The 21,938-nt window shown below is 35.3% G+C and overlaps 2 protein-coding genes across 4 annotated transcripts in view; one reads left to right on the forward strand and one right to left on the reverse strand.

Moving 5' to 3' along the window:
- The window catches only part of LOC109850095 (mitogen-activated protein kinase kinase kinase YODA-like), a 14,385-nt gene extending 4,777 nt beyond the window's left edge, over nucleotides 1-9,608 (forward strand). Inside the window, exons 4-13 of one of the 3 annotated variants that reach the window (XR_002249335.1) lie at nucleotides 528-615; nucleotides 734-796; nucleotides 2,304-2,464; nucleotides 2,614-2,689; nucleotides 4,973-5,032; nucleotides 5,140-5,247; nucleotides 5,417-5,656; nucleotides 6,466-6,557; nucleotides 7,253-7,949; nucleotides 9,057-9,608. Coding sequence is in view for 1 of the 3 variants with exons in the window: in XM_020420012.1 (XP_020275601.1) it covers nucleotides 528-615; nucleotides 734-796; nucleotides 2,304-2,464; nucleotides 2,614-2,689; nucleotides 4,973-5,032; nucleotides 5,140-5,247; nucleotides 5,417-5,656; nucleotides 6,466-6,557; nucleotides 7,253-7,664 (1,300 nt within the window). In the remaining 2 variants the exon portion in view is untranslated. Of the gene's footprint in view, nucleotides 1-527; nucleotides 616-733; nucleotides 797-2,303; nucleotides 2,465-2,613; nucleotides 2,690-4,972; nucleotides 5,033-5,139; nucleotides 5,248-5,416; nucleotides 5,657-6,465; nucleotides 6,558-7,252; nucleotides 8,320-9,056 lie in introns of those variants that run through there. The other 2 variants (XR_002249334.1, XM_020420012.1) reach the window with 2 other exon arrangements.
- Nucleotides 10,701-21,609, reverse strand: LOC109849528 (short-chain dehydrogenase TIC 32, chloroplastic-like). Its single transcript, XM_020419375.1, has 8 exons — nucleotides 21,395-21,609; nucleotides 19,647-19,878; nucleotides 19,449-19,528; nucleotides 19,082-19,235; nucleotides 18,899-18,977; nucleotides 17,734-17,818; nucleotides 12,799-12,845; nucleotides 10,701-11,022 (listed from the first exon to the last, which is right to left on the reverse strand). The coding sequence occupies exons 1-8, from the start codon at nucleotides 21,474-21,476 to the stop codon at nucleotides 10,864-10,866; spliced, it is 918 nt and encodes a 305-aa protein (XP_020274964.1). The 5' UTR covers nucleotides 21,477-21,609; the 3' UTR covers nucleotides 10,701-10,863.

The raw sequence follows: 21,938 nt of genomic DNA on the forward strand, positions 1-21,938 counted from the left end.
ACCCAAAAAAATCCTGGCTCCACCACTGTGGCACTGTGTCTATGTGTATCAATGTGCCTTTTTGCATATATTTGTGCTCTAAACATTTAAGTAAGACAAATGTATTACTTACCTTGACTGTGATTAATGTTCAAATATCAAATACTGGAAAATAAACCTTCTAATACTCTAGACCCTCTTCCACATGCGCATGCATCCTGATGAAGTTTAAAAAAAAGTGATAGCTTTGAATAAATATAAAGGTGGTGTCGTGAGATTTATTCTTTTTTACAATTCTGTCAAGTCCTTATGTTCTTATTCCTATAATCTGCACAGTCTGTAACAAATAAGTTTATATTAAACGAATTTACCTGGCATGCCAACTATGCTATCACTTCTAGTGAATCAGATGAACTGATTGTGCTTGTGCCTTTTCAGAAATACTGCTTTTAACTGTTATCTTTCTTTCAATTTTGTTTATTGCCGTTTGTTTTCTTTCTTTCTTTCTCTTCGTTTGCAAATTTGCTCTTATTCTCTCTTTTATGTAGTGAAAATGGTGAAATGTGTGCAATGAAGGAGGTTACCCTTTTTTCTGATGATGCCAAATCAAGGGAGAGCGCCAAGCAGCTGGGTCAAGTAAATATCTCTTTGTTGCTATTTACTGGGCAAATATCAAAACAAACATGATTTAACCTGTTCTAGAACATGCTTCTGAAATAATATCAAATATCAAGTGGTTTGTTTAATGTGACAGGAAATATCTCTTTTGAGTCGGCTACGGCATCCTAACATAGTGCAATACTATGGTTCTGAAACGGTATATCTTATTGTGCCTATTTCCTTTACTGTGCAATCATTTCCTTGCCTTTACATTGTTATACTTTAATATTACGAGATTTGTAAAGTTTCAATTTTGCCCTTGATCTATGCTTCTTGTAAGCGATTTTTGATTTTTAGATCCTCTTGTGGATAGTTGATCTTATTAAGTTGCCACATCTCATAACAATGTGAACCTTTGAATTAGTAAAAGCAATGACCCTTGTTAAAGAGATACCCTTTGTTGACTTCTAGTCTATACAACTTATTTTCCTCTCAAGCAGGTAACTGTAGTCCGTATGTGTGTAGTGCTGTTCCTTTTGAGCTCTTTGTGTGTTTCAGACTTCCAGTAAACTACTCCATAGAATTGTCAGTATTATGATGACTACTTCCCTCTGTTCCCGGTTACCAATATGACATTTGCCGCTCTTGTTTCATTTATTTCACCTTTTTCTGCACCTTCCCATTGACCAATGTTCTAGTTAACGGTGGTCACTCTATCTATGGCTAATTGGCTATTTCCTCCAATATGTTACTGTCATATTTTAAGTTTTTAACTGTTAACTTCCCAACAATATCCTCCTAATCTGTTCTTCATTTTTACTTGCACAATTTTCTTTGTTTAGCCTTTCTCTAGTTCAGTGCGTATCTACAAGACATTTGATTGAGAAGTTCATTATGTGCTTGCATTCATCTGTAATGATGGATAAGTGTGCCTACCACACAACAGACAGGACCCCCCCCCCCCAACAAAAAAAAAAACCAAGAAAGAAAGAAAGAAAACCACATACGCATAAATAGTACCAAATAACTGAAAATTACCCTCTTTGGCCGAATAAACAATTATTTCCAAATTTGTTTCATGGTTTGTTATTCGGCAAGAGTAGGGCCTACTATATTTTTCAATTGGGGGTTCATCCTCTTTTTGAGCCATTAGACCAGTTAGCTGATTTAATCGGGTGATCAAAGAGTTCCAGTTATCAACCAACTTGTAGCTGATGATGATATCCTAACCTGGGAGATATTGTCTCCATCAAGATAGTCCCAAGTGATTAGTCTTAACTAATCTGACTTGGTGGTAGAATGAGGAAAAAGAAAATACAATAGCTGGGACTGGGCTTGAGGTAGCATCCTGGAGTAACACAAGGCCAAAATGTATGCCAAAATATAGGTTGGCATTCCTCTAGTATCTACCAAGACAGAAGTTAGGAGATGCATAGTGAACGTACAGCTTCAAGCATGGTGCTCATAATTTTGACTTCAAAATTTAAAGGTACTTGTGGCGTCTGATAGTGCAATACCACATCACCAGACACCAATACGAGATGAACCTATCTGTTGCATGAGTTGAAGTCGCTAGTATATCACTCATGATAACAAATATTTGTTAATGAACTTGCACCTATTCTGCTTGTACGCTGTCTTGCTACTCTTTACATGACTTTACTGACAGCTTCCTTCTTTATTTCTTCAGTTAGTAAGTCAATTTATCCTTATGTCTTGAACAGGTGGATGATAAACTTTACATATACCTGGAGTATGTATCTGGTGGTTCCATCCATAAACTTCTACAAGAATATGGACAGTTTGGAGAAGTAGCCGTTCGCAACTATACTAAGCAAATACTTTCGGGGCTTGCGTATTTGCATGCCAAGAATACTGTCCATAGGTTTGATTCTTTTTTTTTTCATTTTCAGTTATTGCTCCAGAAATTATTCTGTATATTTGAAATGAAATTGAATTTCATTGTCTGTTGCTTAATTTCCTTTGCCAGCTTGATATTCTCTTTGCTTCTAATTGACGTTGCTGCTTGCGCAGGGATATCAAAGGAGCAAATATCCTTGTAGATCCTAATGGGCGTGTAAAATTAGCTGACTTTGGGATGGCAAAACATGTAAGGTTTTACATTGGCTAAGTTCCATGCTTCTAGTTGATTTATTTGTCTCAAATTACCTTTTTTCAACAAGAAGTTAAATTGATAAACGATGTTTTTTCTGCCTTATTGTAAATTCTGCTATCATATGTCTTAATACGAGTCATCTAATTTCTTTTCAGCACTTAAAAAGGCGCACTTAGAGAAAATTGTGTAGAACAACTATAAGACTAACACTGCTTTATGGATTAGAATATTGGGTGAATGAGAAATGACATGTGCAAAAACGAGTTTAGCAAAAAATTATACTTTATAATGGATATGTGGATATACATACTAAGATATTACAAATAAATTTGTAAGAAATTAGGGGTTACTTATATTGAGCATAACATGAGAGAATTGATTCAGATAGTTTGACCATGTAATGGAGACCACTAAATGCACTTATAAGAAGTGACAAGATTTTGTTCCAAGAAAGGATTCTTACACTTCTGCACGTGAGCATGTTTCATCCCTTTTGGCTAGCAGCACTTACTATATATATAGTTTGTTTATTACGATATGTGACACCAAATCATAGACTTGCAAGTTGCAACTGGATCATATATTTTCCTTTTTGAAAACTGCAAGAGTTTAGGTGTTAAATTTTGTAATTTCTACTATTTGATTTCATATATTAATAGTGAATCACCATTGGAAAGTGATTAAACTTTAGATTTAATTCTTGAGACTTTGAGAGCGTAAGAAAGGATTAAAAAAAGTGAATCTGTTAGTTTTACCTATGCATCAAGTACTGCAAAGTGGATGGGTAAGATTGCATGTTCCTTAGGTATATGGTTTGAGGCATACAGACTCCTGATCTAGTCTGTATATTATGATCTCAAAACAGTTAAAAACCCACAATTTTCATGCTTTGAACATTCTAAACCATTAACTAATGGACTTGCTGACTTGAACCCTTCATTTTGCAAGTACTTGATCCATAACTAAAAAACTTAAATTATTTTATTTTTGACATTTAGCCACACAAATGATTAGTTAATCTGAAAGTAATGGCCTTCCAAATAATCCACATCATACCATCTCCCCCTGACACCATCCCCGCACACCCCAACCCCCAAAAATTAATAATAAATAAAAACCAACGTCCACACAGATGAGCTTCGTGGCGGATTTCTAGTGAGAACTTCAGGACAGTACTTTGTGAGAACACTTTCACGGGCCATTCCATGGATGAGTTTATCTTGTTCAACATATTCAAGTTAGTTGAATAACAAGACATCAAGCGTTTCAGTTCTGTCACCTTCATAAGTTGGTTGCAAAATCCGAACACTTTTGTTGGGGACTTTGATGCATGGGTAAGAGGTTTCAAATTTTTTTCACCTCTCATTCTTAGGATATTTTGGATATATAGATCAATATTAGTTATGTGGGACATTCAAAAGGTAGCTCATCAATCATCATGTAGGTCTGACCGAGCTATCTCACAAACTAGTTCTTTCCAGGACCTATGAAAAATAGTTTTCAAAGTAAGCATTCTGAAAATTCTATGGTGGATCATCCAATCATGTGAGGATTAGTTCTCAAAATAACCTTTAGGAGATCACCTTGATGGAGCATTCTCTGGATGATCCACACTGTTTATCTCGAACTATGCATCAGAACAGTCCAAAAATGAGGGAGCATGAGGTTCTGAATCTTTATGCACATGCGTCAAATAATATATTGTTTCCAGCTGAAATACTGCTCTTTTCAAATGTTTGATACATGAAAAAAAGCCTTTGAAGCCTTTAATTTTCTCATTCTGAGGTTACTTTTTTCTCTGTAGCACAAGATTAACTGGGAAAATTTCCTGCACATGGGGCATGGGGGTCGTGCATGCGCGTACAATATATATGAACAAACTACCTATCCATCTTTCAACAGATGCATAAGATTTTGATTAATAATGATCATATTTATAGTAAGATTACTTGAATATGCACGCGTGCTCGCACACACGCGCGTTTAAACTTTTTGAGAATTAATCCACAATCGTATGTGCATGTATGATCTAGTGAATCTAAATTATGTGATGCTTCCCAGTGAATCTAATTTATACCAGCATTACGTGTCTTTAACCATGAAGCCTCCGGCTAACCAGTTTATTTTAGCCTCGTATATGTTGCACAATTTTAGTTTACTGGAAGGATGAGACATGAACTATATGCAAGCTTAATATGGATTTCTAGTTTTTATAGTGATAATTATTATTTGTTGAGCTACATAAACTTATTTTTAAGTTCCATTTTCTTTTTCCAGATTACTGGGCAATCATGTCCACTATCATTCAAGGGAAGTCCCTACTGGATGGCTCCTGAGGTATGATTGCTTTTGGTTTGAGTATGCTGTCCCGATTTATTCTTTTGTTTCTTATGTCTCAATTGGAATACTTCTTCCTTGCATTTCCTCACTTTCTGTATTTTCAGGTTATCAAAAATGCAAATGGATGTAACCTTGCTGTTGATATATGGAGCCTTGGTTGCACAATTTTGGAGATGGCTACATCAAAACCACCATGGAGCCAATATGAAGGGGTTGGTAGTCTGTCCTGAAAGCTGCATGTTTTCTCCCACTAGTATTCTTAGATGGATATCAGTTACCCTTTCCATTCATTTTCTATTATTTATAGTAGTATGATTACTTGGAAGTTTAGGAAATCCTGTGCTGATTTAAAGTTGGCAATTGCCTTTATTTTGTCCAAAGATTGCTGCAATGTTCAAGATTGGGAACAGTAGGGAGCTTCCAGCAATTCCTGGTCATCTGTCAGAAGATGGGAAGGATTTTATAAGACGGTGTCTACAACGAGAACCATCATATCGTCCTACAGCTGCTGAGCTTCTGCAACACCCCTTCGTGAAAAATTCTGCTCCAGTGGATAGATCCTTCCCTTCTCCTGAAACTTTAGAACTCCGTACAAGTGATCCATGTACAGCAACTTATAAGGTATTAACATAAATATAGGTTCTCTATTCCAAGGAAAAAGGACACTGTTCCTCAAATATCATTAAGTTCTTCTGGGTTTCCTTTGTTCTGCACCTGAGTTGGTGTTCCATTAGCTATAATTTTGTAAGCAACTCCATTCGTTACTTTCCTCTTCGCGTGCTTGTTATACTGGTATAGTTGTACACTTCTGTGTGTTATATCATAACATCACTCTTCTTCTCTTACTCAAACCTCTATGTTAGATATCCTGCAACAGAAGTAGATGTTGGCAAGGTCATTAAGGTGCATAATTGCTTCCAATGGTGAATTGTTTTTGTATGCATTGCTTAGAGCTTCCCAGAAGTCTTGGGCCTTTTTAAGTCTTCGCTGATTAATTTATATTTTGCAAGGTCAATGTGGTGCATGATATCTTCAGATGATGAAGTTGTTGCATGCATTACTTAGAGCCTCCGAGAAGTCTAGGTCCTCTTTAGGTCTTTGCTGACCGATATACATGACTTCAAATGCCAAGGTTGGGTTTTGTGTGTGTGTGTGGGTTGGGGGTGAGGGGGGTAATAACTTGAGAAGAGGGTAATTCATCTCTTATTTACTTAAGTTTTGGTATGAAATTGTTGTTTATTTAATTGATTAATTTTTGGACTGTTTCCTACTTATCCTGATTGGTATATAGTAGTCCTTAGTGCAAAACAGAAAAGAGAATTTGTTGCACCAGTGGCACGGGCATTAAGTGCGAGTTTACTTGTGTTAGCGTCAGTTATTTCTAAGCTTCGGTCTCATTGTTTAAGCATTTTTGGGTAATGGGTATTTAGGGTTTTGGACATGTGAGAAACCTTTCCTCCCTGGAAGTTGATGTTACTGGAAAGCACCAGCTCAGAGGCGCAAAATCTACTACGCTAACCAGGTAATGTTATCTGTCTTTTCTCCTATCTCATATCTTTTTGTTTTGCAAAGCATGAGGGGATGGAGGCAAAGTTTATCCTTGTCAAGTGCCATTGATTTTGTTTTAGGGAAGTAATTAAAGATTTCCTCTGACTATATCATCCAGTTGTATTGGTATGCTCGTTATTATTTCTAGCAATCACTCTAGCTTTATTTTATGAAAACCAGCACACTGTCTTTTGACCAAATATGGTTTAATGATCTTGGACATTTGTTTGTGATTATAATCTTGTTACTCAAAACATCAAAACTGGCATTATTCCAGAAGTAATAGTGTCCGTCTTTGATTTTGTCCTGTTGATATTTCAAATTCTGAACTTTTTAGCTCCAGCATTTAGCTATTCAGGACTTGCTTCTGGTTCATATTCTAAATCTGATCTGTTCTCCAGTCCAATCTTAAAGATTTTATCGCTTCCAGCACCGACGTGAGCAGCCACTCACATAGACAATAAAGGAAAAAATGACCATTCACATAGACCCACATGTTATCCTGTGAAACCACAAGCCCCTGTTATCCTGTGAAATTTAATATTTTGCAGCCTTTGTGCACTTTATCTGATAACCCACTTTTCTGTCTCAAGATTCAATTCCAAAATGCTTATGTTCATCTTTAAATAAAACAAAGGATTTTGTTTCCTGACTTGATTAAATTTGCAGCGATGGCCGTGCATGGAATTTATCTTGTCCAGTGTCTCCCATTGGAAGCCCTTTATTGGGTTCAAGATCTCCGCAACATATTGATGGGAGGTTATCACCTTCTCCTATTTCAAGCCCTAGAACCACCTCAGGTGCATCGACTCCACTAGCAGGTGGAAATGGGGCTATTCCTTATAATCAACCCAAGCACATGGCTTACATTCATGAAGGTTCCACAAGCGTGCTAAGATCTTCAAACAATCAAAGCAACACCAGTTCTACCTATCATGACCCTAGTCTGACTCTTCTTCGACAAATGCAGCAGGACTCTTTGACTTTTGGGAAACTAGTATCATCTGATGTTCCCCATATTCAATATGGAAGGAAACTGAATAAGGGTTTCCGTGGAGGGCATGATAGCAAGGCTATATAGGCCTATCAGTCAAAAGCTGAAGTCATCACTAAATTTTGTCCTGGTCCAACTCAAGGGCATAGAGATGTTATCTAACTTTGTGCAAAGACTGTGAGCTGATGCTTTATTTTTGCTGGCTTATTTTGTTTGGTCCAGCATGTGGAGACGTTGGCTTCATACAACATCTGACATAACTCAAGGGCCAAAAGAAGAGAAAAAAGAAACTGCAAGCAGATTGATCAGAGGAAAGTGGAGGTTACTGGACTAGTTCCTGTTCCTCGCTAGTGACGGTGATGTCAAGTTCATGTAAGTTTCTTTCTATGACTTTAAAGGTGCTAAATGAAGATATAGAGCATTTTATTTTTGCCTGTACACCTAGAAAAGTAACTTACTGGAAGATGAGATTATGATAAAACAACTTAAAACTTTTTTACATAGAACATAAAGTCCGCAAATAGTTCGTGAATTTCTTTGCTAGCATACATATGTTGGTTGTGGTTCAAAGCATTGATTGCACGTAGACCCCCTGTAGTATCGCACTTTGGAATTTATTACCACTGTATTTCGACTTGGCAGGTAGATCACCTGGATGAAATTCTCGACTCCTTCCCTTAGATAGGTTCATTAAGTTCACCCAGATGTAATATCCGCTAAAATTTCACCTAGGTTGAAAGAGAATAAAGCCTTGCCCGTTTACATGATTAGTCTTTTCAGAATATAGACCCGATGAAAATACGGAGGCCCAATCCAAAGCCCAACCGGGCCGAATTTGCATCATTCACGGGTTAACGGCACGCGTCTCCCATTGTATAGGTTAAACAAACAACGGCCCAAATGAGTACTGGGCCTACTGGCCCATTGGCCTGAACTTGTTTGTCACAATGAAGTTTAACAGGCCCTTTTGGTGCATAAATACAATTCCATCGATGGCGGATTCTCGAGAAGACTACGATCCACCAAAGCATTAAAACTCATCATCCTCATTTCTTCCTCTCAATACAAAGCCATCTCCTCAAAATCTGTAATTTCCAAAAAAAAAAAAAAAAAAAAAAAAAACCCCAAGGGGTCTATCGTCAAAATAAAATTATAGGGGTAATAGGTTCCAAAGCGCTACACTATATGGCGGCTATGTACGAAGAACCGTCAAATTAATTGGTTCTCCTAGGTTGACTGTATCCTGTCGGTTTGTATTCTTTAAATGCCCGCCTTGACTACTTGGAACTTTTGGCTGCTGCTGCTGCTTTACTTCTCTGCTTGTGAGAATTGTATTGTTTATAGGGATTTAAGATGAAACTGCTACTTCAGAATAATAATAGTTCCTTGAACAAACCTTGGTTGCAATGTTTCCATTATCTGTCGAGCAGTTGCAACTGAAGTCAGCCTGCTAATTTTGTGATTAATTTCTGTTTTGAGATAGAGAAATAAAGGCCCTTGGTGTTCCTCTGGTGTGTCTGTATCAGCAGTTCTAACAGAAGTTTCTTTTACGACTGTAACTGATTATGGAATGACATCAGTGAAGAATTTCGAGCTGACTTTGTACAGAAGACTTCAAAAAATTCCAGAATGTATCCCGATTTTGTTGGTCTATTCTCCAGGGTGGTCCGAGTTTCGGATGCTGTAGACTCGAGGAGTCGCATTTGTTCCTTCCATTTACATAACAAGATAGAAATTGCAAAGATGCTCAACCTTTTTGCGTGTAACTTACCGTCTGACCGTCTGAGGGTGTAAGGTCCGTACCCCTAGCAATTTGTGGGATCGTTGCGCTTTTATTTTCGACTAACTGTGTACAGTATTCTGTGCCAATTAATAGTTAATTTCAATCCAATACCTGGGTAAACTGCACTTGTGCATGTTATGACATTCCTTCCCCGTACAAGACCTGGGTTTTGTTTCTTTGAGTTAGCAAGGTGTTATTGGCCAAGTATACTTCATCTCATGACAAAAAAAGGCAAAAAAGATTTTTTACTTTTGAGCGATATGTTATATCAGTCATCTGCTCTTATCATTTTATACTATTAAAGAAGGGAATTTAATAGTCACGAGTTCAAGATGTTGGTTAAGCTAATTTTTTTACGGATTTGTCTCGTCACTTGATCAATTTATAATGAACTATCGAACAATGAGGAAATTGCGTTTAAGTATCAAAATAATGTCATAAGTTTGATAAAGAGAACTGGCAATCTCTGCTGGAAATGATACTTGTGCAGTGCAGAGGATCCAAACCCAATTTTCTAACTCGACCTACTCTCCGGTATGCTATTTATCAGCTTTGTTTCAGCGTTAATATGATATTTTAACTTATGCTCTGATGACAATAAGATCCATTTTTTCTAATCTGCGGTGAGAATTCTGTCAAACTTTTATTTTATTTTATTTAAAAAAAAAAATTCAATTCCCTTGATCTATCAAAATTATTAAATCTACCCCCTCATTTCTCCTTCAACCTCTCTCAATTCCAACTTCTTCCACCCTTTTACCCGACAAAATCCTTCATTGAGTCCCCTCTTTATTCTTCAACCTCTCCCAATTCAAACATTAACTCTAATCCAACCCCAACAACCTTTATCCAAGTAGAGATACCAGTTTGGATTAGGATTTAGGTGTAAATTGTGGGAGTTTGAAGGAGGAGGAGGTTATTATTGGGTAACGGGGTGGAAGACATTTGGATTTGGAAGGAGAAGAAGATTGCGGATTTAATGATTTTGATAGATTAAAAGTATGGAAGAAATTTTCTAAGAAAAAAGAAATTAAAGTTACCCGGAAGTCTTGCCATAGGCAAGAAAAAAGAGATTTATTGTCACCAGGGCACAAGTTAAAATATCATATTGAAACCGAAGCAAAAAGAATAGCATATTGAAAAATAAGATCAAGTTAAAATACTAATTTGGTAACTTAGCCCACCCAAAACAAAAGCTACACATTCTATCTCAGCGCTTACACCCTAATTACTGTCAATAATATTTTCAAGGGAACAACTTCCTACTTACCGCATGAATTCTTTGTCATAACTCATTTAATTGCACACTGTGTTCAAAACTCTACAGCCTATTTAAAGTGTGTTTTCAGGACCAAAATTGAGATATCACAACTGCTAGTATAATTCTGCTAGAAATCGCAAACAGTATCATTCAAAACAAAACATAATCGTTACAAACATTTTCATAATACAGTAATTTCAATTCAAACATGGTTTAATATACTGAGACAAGTCTTCAGCACACTAGCTGATCAATTCCAGGCTGAAGTCCCACAGTTTCTTTGCCAATTCGGTATCTTTCGCTTTGGCGCTTGGCTCAGCTATGTTGCTGTCACTGAAATATTTTCCACTCACCCCTTTCACTTGAGGATGCAATGCTATATAGCAAGTTGTTGCTGCTCCCTGTTAGTCAAAAGAATATATAATTAAAAACACCCAAAAATGAGATATCAACACATTTCGTCATTCATGCTGAAGGAAAAACAATCATGACACAAGCCTCCCTATAAATTTTGAACGTGATGATTGCACCAAGTCCTGTATCGGACTGATATTTTAAATGCTATAGAGTTAATTGTGAGCAAACCCCCTATACTATACAAAAATTGCACATAGATCTCCTGAAGTCCTATAGTTGCAGATAGATCCCCGAGAGAAATGTGTTTGAGTCCTTCAACCTCAGGTTTATATGCCAAAAAAATATCTCTGATGGCAAGAGTCATAAGAATCATATAGGGATGTGACGAGTCTCACTATCAATTTTGAAGTTGATTATCGCACCAATTCCTGTACTGATTCAGTAGTTGGTCTGTGCTGATATTTTAAATGTTTATAGGGTTAATTGCGAATAGATCCCCTATACTATAGCCAAATTGAGGACTGTAGTTCTATTTTTGCAAATAGACGCCCAAGTGAAATGTTTTTAACTCTTTTACCCTCAGGTCTGTTTGCCAAAAAACTCCCTTCCTCTAAAGACTAAAATGAGTTACAAAAAATCCCTCAGGGTAGGCCTATCTGCAACTACATGGGGTCTATCTGCAATGGGCGACAGGAGTCTATCCGCAATTAACCCATGTTTGCATTGAATTTTATTTATTGCACTGGTTTTGTACTAATTGCACTGATTTAAACTTCGTAACAAAGTCTTAATTGCCAATAGATCTCCTGTACTATAGCCAAATTGCGGACTCTAGTTCTATTGTTGCAGATAGACCCTTAACTCTTACCCTCGGGTTCATTTGCCAAAAAATCTCTTCTTCTAAAGGTTAAAAGGGTTTTCAAAAACCATCAGGGGCCTATCCGCAATGGGCGACAGGGTTCTATCCGAAAATAACCCATGTTTGTATTGGGTTTTATTTACTGCACTGGTTTCGTATACTAACTGCACTGATTTAAAATTGGTAACGAAGTCATATACTTTCTTCCTACCTATATAATTTTCTATAGAGGGCCCTCTATGAGGTTTTTTGCTAAATAGAATTGCTAGTCTGTAGAGATTCATCCTCAATATCTTGTCCAGCACAATATTCTGGAGCTCAGAAGCTAAAATTTTCATTGCAGTACAGCTAAAAGATCAAGCTTTTTTACGGGTGTCGAAATCTGATAGTCACGTTTACTCTAAAAGTTCAACCAATTGTATGCAAGCTTGAATAGAGAAGATATTAATTTCTCAAAATTTGATAGTTAATGTAGCCTCAGAAACTATAAATGCTTCCTTAAAATTTCTAAACGTTGGTTTCGATACCAATACATCATTAATATGGGATAAACTTCAGATTTAGGTTTTGGTTCGGTATTTATGTTGCTCAGAAAGAATCAAGTTTCTAATATTGGTAAAGTTAAAAACATAAGAGGATGAATTTTGCTCAAGCTTTGGATTTTCACTTGATTTAAGCCCTCATAAACAATAAATTCTCTGTTCTTAGAATTTCACAAAACACTAAAAGAGATGTTTCCATTCACAAATCACTAAAGGAGATGTTTCCATTCACTTAGTAACTATTAAAATGCTGATACATGAATGTATACTAACAAACCTTGGGGACAACAATTTCTCAAAAAATTGGTACAGCTACAAAATATTGGCTGGATATGTTGGAATATTACGAAATATTTGTTCGTAAAGCAAACAAAACAAAATACTCATAAACTTCTGTTGCATAAGAAGTTCAAGCTTACCTGCTGAGTGTTTTTCAGGACTAGTCTCCCAACAGTACGAGAAAGGACTGCATCAAAGAAGATGTGCATCAGTCACAATGCTCTCAGGGATAAAAGATAAAGGATGCATAAACCAACATCTAAAAATAATGAATTTTGTACTTTACATGTAGGTTTAATACCATTTTTTTTATCAAACGTGTTTATTTCTGAAGTAAAATATCCCTGATAGAAAGACTCAAACATAGTAGTGCAGTGTTATCGAGGCGCAAAGCGCAATGCGGGGCGCAAAGGTCCCTTACGCGCACCATGCGCAAAGCGCATAACAAGGCGCGCGCCTCACTAATTGAGGCGCATAACTCAAACTAATATTTACCAACATCATAAGACAGAAACATATAAGCAACATATTAGTTACCTACATCCAAAATTATGAGAATATCAACTTAAATCATCAAATTATGCTAACTGAATTTTTAAAGTAATAAAAAAGATAAAAGAAACATGTATTTAAATCATCAAATTAAGTGATTAACAATTATGAGCATATGTTTATAAATTGTCACATAAAAGACTAAGAAATATAATTAACAAACATGACTGTTCATAATTTTCTAGTTAGTATTCTTAATTGATATTTGCTACTTAGCATGAAAAGATGAAGAATGAATGTAACAATTACATATTTACATGTTTATAATTTGCTAGTTAGCATGCTAATTAGAGAATGAAGTTACAATTAGCAAACAAGTATACTAAATTACTAATTATTGTTTCCTTTTTATAGGTTAAACATGAAAAGATGAAAATAGATTAGCAACTAGTAAGAAAGAGTATATTACATGATATAAATATGTAATTATGTAAATTATTTAAAAAATAGAAGAAAGAGTATGTTACATAACGCAGGTGTGAGGCGCACGCGAGGCGCGAGCGAGGCGCAAGTGAGGCGCACGCGAGGCGCGCGCCTCGCTGCGTGCAGCGCCCCGCCTCGCGTGCGGGGCGCATTTCCCCCAGGCCGAAGCGCCCCGCGCCCGGGGCGCGCCCGAGGCGCGCGCCTCAATAAGCCTGTAGTAGTGAATTCTTTGACATCTGATAAAAGATTCAAGGGATCTTCCCGGTCTTTCAAGATTCTCAACTTACATGTATCTGGAAACATTTTAGAAGAATGGACGTCAATAAGTATCTGCTAAGTGTCCATTATCATTACTATATCCACCCTAAAGAAACCATTTGATACAAATTTTTTGAAAAACTATCATACTCAAGCTTTTAAAATAAGGTAGATTTCACACAATCCCCTAAGTAAGTTTGGTTCATTTTGAAATAACCCCTCTAAACTTTATAAATGTCACCTAGCACCTAACCCTTAAGGCTTTTCAAACCCCTAAAATGTTTTCGATTTTTTCACTGTACCCCTCTAACTCAATTTTTTCAGCATACCCCCAATTGTCAAATTATTTTCAGAAAACCACTCAAATTTTCGACATCGCTTTCAACAGGGAAAGCTAAAAGGATAAAAATCATGGGTATAGATCGTGAATTTTGAAATACACATCATAATTGCAATCAGGTGGGAAAAGAAACAAACAAACAAAAATCATGAGGCCTATGAAAAACACAAATTTTATAGTACACATAATTGCTATTGGGTGGAAACAAGAAAATAGTAAAAAATCATAAGTTATATAGCCCATGAAAATCTTGAATTTTGAAGTGTGCATTAACTTCCATTGGGTGAAAAATGAACACAAATGAACATTAATTGTAGGTCCATGAAAATCAAGAATGTTGAATTACATATACCTAATTAACATTAGTGGAAAATAATAAAAAAAGAAAATAAATTGTGGGTTACAGCTCATAAAAATTGTGAAAATTGTGAATTTCAAAGTGCACATACTTAATTGTTATTATGGTGAAAATAAAAAAAAGCAAAAATTGTGGGTAATAGTCCATGAATAACATGAACATTGAAGTACACATACATAATTGTCATTGGAGGGAAAAGAAGAAAAATGGAAAAAGCTGTAGATTACTGTCCATGAAAATCGTTAAGTATGTGTACTTAATTGACATTGAGTAGAAACGAAAAAAATAAAAAATATATGGATTATAACTATCAAAATTTAAATTAAGAAATACACATAATTAATTGTCATTTGGTTGAAATAAAAAAAATGGATAAAAATTGTGAGCTACAAGTCATGACAAACCTAAATTTTAAAGTAAGCATGCTTAAATGTCATTAGGTCTAAAAGAATAAAAATCATAAAATATAGGTCATGCTTACTTAGTTGCAATTAGATAACAAAAAAATGCAAAACTCATGGGTCGTAGTCCATAGAAATCATGAATTTTGAAGTAAGCATATTGAATTGACATTAGGTTTAAATGAACAAAATAGGTAAAAATTATGAGTTATAGTCCATGAAAATCAAAATTTTAAAGCAAACACACTTAATAATCATCGGGTGAGTCGAAACAACTAAAATCAGCAAAATCGTGAGATTATAGCCCATGAAAATAACAAATTTTGAAGTATGCATATTTAATTGTCATTATGTCGAAATGAATACAAATGTACAAAAATTATGGATTATAGCATAGACTGCATAGATGCAAGTGCAGGTGCAGGTGCGAACATGGACAGAAGACAACATATTTGTAAAAAGTAGGATATGAGGATAGCTATATATCAATAATTTATATTATATCAAATATTAAATTAAAATATCTATAAAATTTGGATTGTGTTTTATTATCTATAACAGCTACGTATTAAGTTAAAATCAAACAAGAATCAAGATCTTTTGTTATCGTCGAGCAACTGGGAATTACGACCTTCATTTGAACAAGATGAAGTGGCAACGGTGAAGCAAACGTAGAATCAGGTCTAGTTTTGATCACATGGGATACTATTGAGTATTTTTCTAATCTTTAATTGATGGGTTTCATTATTTTAACTTTTAAATATCTCCGATTTAGCCTAATATATCCCCCGTTAAATATCTCCGATTTAGCCTAATATATCCCCCGATATATCCTTTTACAGGGCTGCCGCAACCAATATGATCTCTAAATATCATTTATTGCTTTTTGGCTATTTTGGGCGATATATCCTTGATATAGTTGATATATCAACCGATATCTTGGCAGATATATCTTTTTATATCGCTTGTTGTAATACAATATACCGTGTTTGGTAATTTTTGGGTGACATATTATTACTTTTTCATTATATAAAATGGCATTTTGGCCTAAAAAAACAGACATGTCGTAACATTGATTTGTATTTTTTTTTGTTTTACAAGGTTGATTAGTTATCCTAAACATATATTATTTACATTTTATATGCTTAAATTTCATTAAGTATGTTGAGATTACATTTTAATGCATTATACTATACATGCAAATATCCGTTATTGCATTTCAATATTTACCACATATCTCCGATATTTTTCCGATATCCGCAATCCGATATGAATTTTGGCCATCCGATATTTTTTCGATATCCGATATTTAAAACCTCGATGGGTTTCGATTTTCATTGAACCAAGTATATCAAAGAAGTTAACTTAGAGTTATAAGTAATGGGGAAATTGGATTTCGCTTTGAACCACATGTGTGTAGCCAATCCGTGTCTGACATGTGTCGGACATGGATACGACACCCAAAGCAAGTGCCCGGGTAACCTAGGTTACAACCCATGAAATTAAGTACTAGTACTTAACTGTCATTATGTCTAGAGAATAAAAGCAGACAAAAATTATGGATTATAACCTATAAGAAAAGCGCGAATGTTGAATTACTCATACCTAATTGTCATTGCGTTAAAACAGACGAAATGGATAAAAATCATAGGTTAGCATATGAAAATAGCAAATTTTGGAGTGCGATACTTTGTTGCCTTTTGGTTGAAGTAGAGAAAAATGGAAGAAAATCGTGGGCTACAATGTTTTAGAAAGCGCTAAGCGCTGGACATGATGCCTAGCACTCAAGCAAGTGTCTAAGCGATATGTAGGTGTTACACAAAGAAAGTTAACTTTCACAAAGATTTGAAATCTTATCCTCACCGTTTTATCTGAGATGAACTTGGATCAAATACAAATGTGATCCACTACAACCTGACATGTTCTCTTCATCCGTTGTTACGGTTAAGCTGAAACTAAGTCCTTTTCAGATACAATGAATCCACGTAAGCAACCCACGTTCTCCTATGCGCTCTCAAAAACTAAGCGGACGGTCTTGGTACTGCTTACACATTAGCGCCTAGAGAGTGTCGAAGCTACGTTTAAAAAAGATTTTTAGAAAACACATTCAACATTATTTTTGACCCCCCCCCCAAAAAAAAAAAAAAAAAAAAAAAAAAAAAAAAATTTTTTTTTCAAAAAAAAAAAAAAAAAAAAAAAACAAAAAATTATGATAAAGTTTTAGAAAATCCCCATTATGCTGTTACGAGGGTATGTGAAAAAATTGCAGCCTTTTTTTTAAGTTTGGATGTTGGGTGGGGTGGGAGGTGGGGAGGGATTGTGAGTCTTGTGACAAGCCCCAAAGCTTAGGGGTTAAGGGGGGTTATCTCAAGAGGAAGCAAACCTTAGGGGTGTTATGTGAAATTTACCCTTTAAAATACAATTACACGAATAGTTTCAACCTCAAAAAGTCATCATCCATTATCATAATCCTTTCCCTTGAAAATATATGTGCCTTTTGGGTCAGTCCTAAGTGTATCTTCCAAGTTGCAAGCTTGCAGCTACATCAGATCCAATACGAGGATAAAAGAGTGATGAGTCGATATTTCTAGCACGAAAGGGAAGACGTCTCTAGATGACATCATTATAACCCATTAAAATAGAAGATATTCAACAGATTAAATAGTTAAATAATACACAGAAGAAGCAGATGAAGAAAACAAATGTACAGATCGAGCAGTTAATATGGGAATTAAGCTCTTACCGTCAATAATGCTGTGGTAGCGCAGAAGGTTCGTGATAATTGATCCAGGATGAAGAGAATTAGCAGTAACATCTACTTCCTCTTCCTGTTTTAAACCAAGAAAATTCAGCACGATTGTCATCTTTAAGCTGAAAATGCTTAATAAATAATTGATCCATAAGGACTTATGTATATCATGGATGATTGATCAGGAAAATGAAAAAGATGCTTTGTTATTCAATTGTTTGACAGAATGTGTGGCATGTCGGTGAATGAAAGCTATATATAAAAATTAGAAAATTTTAGTCTCAGAAAATTAATTTGATTGCTGAAATTTTTAGATAAGGCAGCTCACATAAAGTAAAACTTGGCCAGTTTTTCAGGCCAAGTCAGTCAGCCTTAATACAAATTTGCAAAAATATTCCTCAATTTGCAAGAATGCACCCTTCCTATCGCATAGAACCATGGAAACAGTTCTCATCTTCATGCCCATACGTGTAGTTCTAATGTTCTATCAACCTTCAATAAGTTATCATTCAGCTGATGCGACTTAAGTATTTAAATAATTTTACTTTTTCCTCTTTCTCTTTTTTGTATCATTTTCGTTGTTCATATGCTAACAAAGAGTGAGGTAGGCACATCAGTACTTACTTCAGTACTATGCCATCGTAAGATGAACATAATTTCCAATATTAAGCAAGAAGATAAGAATGCTTCCTAGTCCATATCAGACTAGGCCTAGGAATCACTGCAAAAGCCTACATAAACGCATCTTTTAAAGAAAAGAGGGTATGCCCATCTAAGTCGTTAGGGAGGAAGCAAAGGTCTCCTTCAAAGAAGTGATGAGAACTCAACCAAACCTCAAGATGTTCATATACATTATTTAAGCAAATCATGCCAGTATGGAAAAATAAAGCGAATAAACAACACTAGTTATGAAAGGCCATTTCATGGTCATACAGACAACAGAAGGTCCTCAAAGAATTGAGAACACACTGATATAAAAATATTATCAGCTAGAACTTCTCTGATTCTAAAAAGGTTACACCTTGCAGAGGAGATATATACAGCTACAAGTGATACAAAACCTCAGTTTAATGAAATGACTGAATATAGAGAGGGAGACTAGTTTAACACTGTTACAAGTATGTCCCACATTTAATCTATAAATTAGTATAGAATATACCTTAAAACGTCTACAAAGTTCGTTAGCATGCAATATATTCGCGAGCTTTGATTGCCCATATGCATAGAGGCTGTTATACCTGTCATAAAAAGGTCAGAATGAAATTTAAATACTCAATTAATTTGCACCTTATGCTTCATATAAGCTCTATTGGATTAATGCAACCATATTAGCGTTACATACTGTGATTGATCGTTTATCTTATCAAACCGAACTCCTTCACTGTACGCAAACCTATGTCCCTCCGAGGAAACATTAACAATTCTTCCTTCTATTTTACTCTTACGGGCAGTATCCTTCATGTTCTCTAGCAAAAGGTGTGTTAGGAGGAAATGACCTGCCAAAAAAAAGTCCAATGATTTCGACTAATAAAAAAGAGAGAATTTAAATGAAATTATAAATGCTTTCAACTCTGAAGGGTCTACAATTCTAAGACAAATAATTAACAGATAAATGGTAATATATGTGAACTCCAATAGCTTGTGTAAACATTACACTAACTAAATTCGGCTTCAAAATAACAAAGAGAGATGAAAATAGCGGAGCTCACCGACATGGTTTGTTGCAAATTGCAGCTCTATACCGTCTTTGGAAAGGGCAAAGGGGCAAGCCATAACTCCCGCATTGTTACTTCCAACAATAAACACCGATAAAGTTGTCAATTTTAAATAAAATAGAATTATAAACTAAACACATACACAAACATTGATCAATAACATTATGATCGTCTGCTTCAGAATTTCCTTACATAAGGATATTCAGTGGATGATTCTGAGCAGTGAACTCCGATGCAAACTTTCTTACTGATGCCATCGAGGTGAGGTCCAACTCCATGACATCAATTTTAGCAGTGGGAATTTCCTTCACAATTGAGTCGCTAACAGAGTAACCAGCAGTCAGATTCCTAACAGCCATGATTATGTGAACACCTCTCATAGCAAGAACACGAGCAGTTTCAGTGCCAATGCCACTTGATGCTCCTGTAAATTATAATGGGATATAGACCGAATAAAAATTTAACTAGTAACTCCCTTGAACCCAAATGTTCAAAGTTTTAAGTATCAAACAAGAGAAGTTAATATATCAAAGACACTATCCATCAACAAATAAGTTATGACATAATAGTCCCTCTTTTGATATCAAGATATAAACAGACTTTTTTCGGAAGGCAAATAGGTCCCTAAGAATTACCAATGTGTCATTTTCAAGCCAATATTTTATTTTACCACGCTTGGCCTTATAAAATCTTCCATAATGACAATTATGTCAATAATTCTTATGCAGGTAATGATAAATTTTTTATGTTAGTTAGTTCTCATATCTTATTAGCGAAAGAAGCTAGTAACCCTATCAGTTTTCCACTTTATTTCCCTAAAATCCATATACATATTCATTTTCTGTCGATTGGAGTGAGTGAAGAACAATCACCATAATAGTAAATATCATCCGATGATTACTATGTTCTCTTATGAGGTTCAACAATTGTGCAAGCATATCTTTGTTTAAAGGGAACAATGGTCTTTTTTTTTATATTATAACATTATTCCGTCCTATAGCAAGTGCTATTACTTATTTTTTCCACTTTAAAGGACTATTTTTGTTTTTTTTCTAATAATGATAATAACTTTGTTATGTTTAGATCGATTAAGAGGGATACATTAGTCATAATTACCTAATACATTAGTCATAAATCATAATTACCCACTATTTACTATGTAAAGTTTCTCAGGCAATTTAACTCAGGTTCAGAGATTATTATTTTAAGGGTTATTTGCACTCGGTACCCTAAGGTTACATCTTATTATCATTAATACCCAAATGTTTCTGTGTGACAATTTGATACGCTAACGTATACACCTTTCTTGACTTTAATACCCAAAGATTTTTTCATACACTTTGAGACCCCAAAGATTACACAAATTTCAACTTAGATAACCGAAACTTTGGGGTATCAAAGTTAAGAATTGAGTAACCTTTGTGCTAACAATGTGCATATAATCCTTATTTTAACCATAGCTTTCTATAATTTAATGCACAGTTATGACTAGTTATCTCAGCAATGAATTGAACTGTCTACTATATTAGGAATATGTCATTTTCGCACTAATGGGGTCCAAATTAAACTCTAAATAATCCTTTTGAGCTCTCTAGAGCATATTCATAATACTTGGGTCAACAAATGACAAACATAACATAATATAATAAATTCCTGGGTCAAAAAATGACAAGCATAATATAGCCTGTATTCAACTCAAAAAATCAACATCTCCACCAAAATCCAAACGCCAAGCAAAACCCTCAAGGACTTTTTGACTGCCACCAAAATTTTCCTTTTCAATTTCAGATTTCTGTTCTATCAAGTTACTCGCTACAACATCAAACCCAAATCTTCAAAAATCTTGTAAAGATCAAAACCCACCAACAACGCACATCAAATACTGCTAATTCTGATAAAACCCAAATGAAAAATTAAAGGAAAAAAATCCAAAATTTTACCTGTAACAATGGCAGTGAGGCCAGAGCCATCGAGCCCTTGAGTGACTTGCTCTGCAGTTGAGTACCAATTGCAACCCAGCATATTCCGCGTCCTGCTGACATGGTTCCAATCTCTCTCTCTCTCTCTCTCTCGTATTTGTTTTTTTATAGAGGGAGATTAATGGGAGTCTTGAGGTTCTCTCTCGTATTTGTTATAGAGGAAGATTACTGGGAGTTTTGAGGTTGAATAATTGTGGGCTTTTTGTTTGTCATCACTTTATACCTCACAAGTCACATCTATCATATTTTCACATTAGCCCTTCCAATCTGCGTAGTTGATAGGTTACCCCTTTATTCTCTCTCGTTAGACTTTTATACCCCGCTCTTATTAAGCACGTTAAATATCATTGGCAACATTAGAAAATATACATATGTTAAGGGTATATCTGCAAATAAGGTAGAATTGGTTAAACATGAAAAGAAAACCCTATTTCTTTTTCCTTTTGGGTTAATGAGGATATTATGTCATTGTTTTCGTCTTCAAGTTTAATGTTGTTAAATGAGA

The sequence above is a fragment of the Asparagus officinalis genome, chromosome 7 (genome assembly GCF_001876935.1).
Source record: "Asparagus officinalis chromosome 7, Aspof.V1, whole genome shotgun sequence".
NCBI classification, from domain to species: domain Eukaryota; kingdom Viridiplantae; phylum Streptophyta; class Magnoliopsida; order Asparagales; family Asparagaceae; genus Asparagus; species Asparagus officinalis.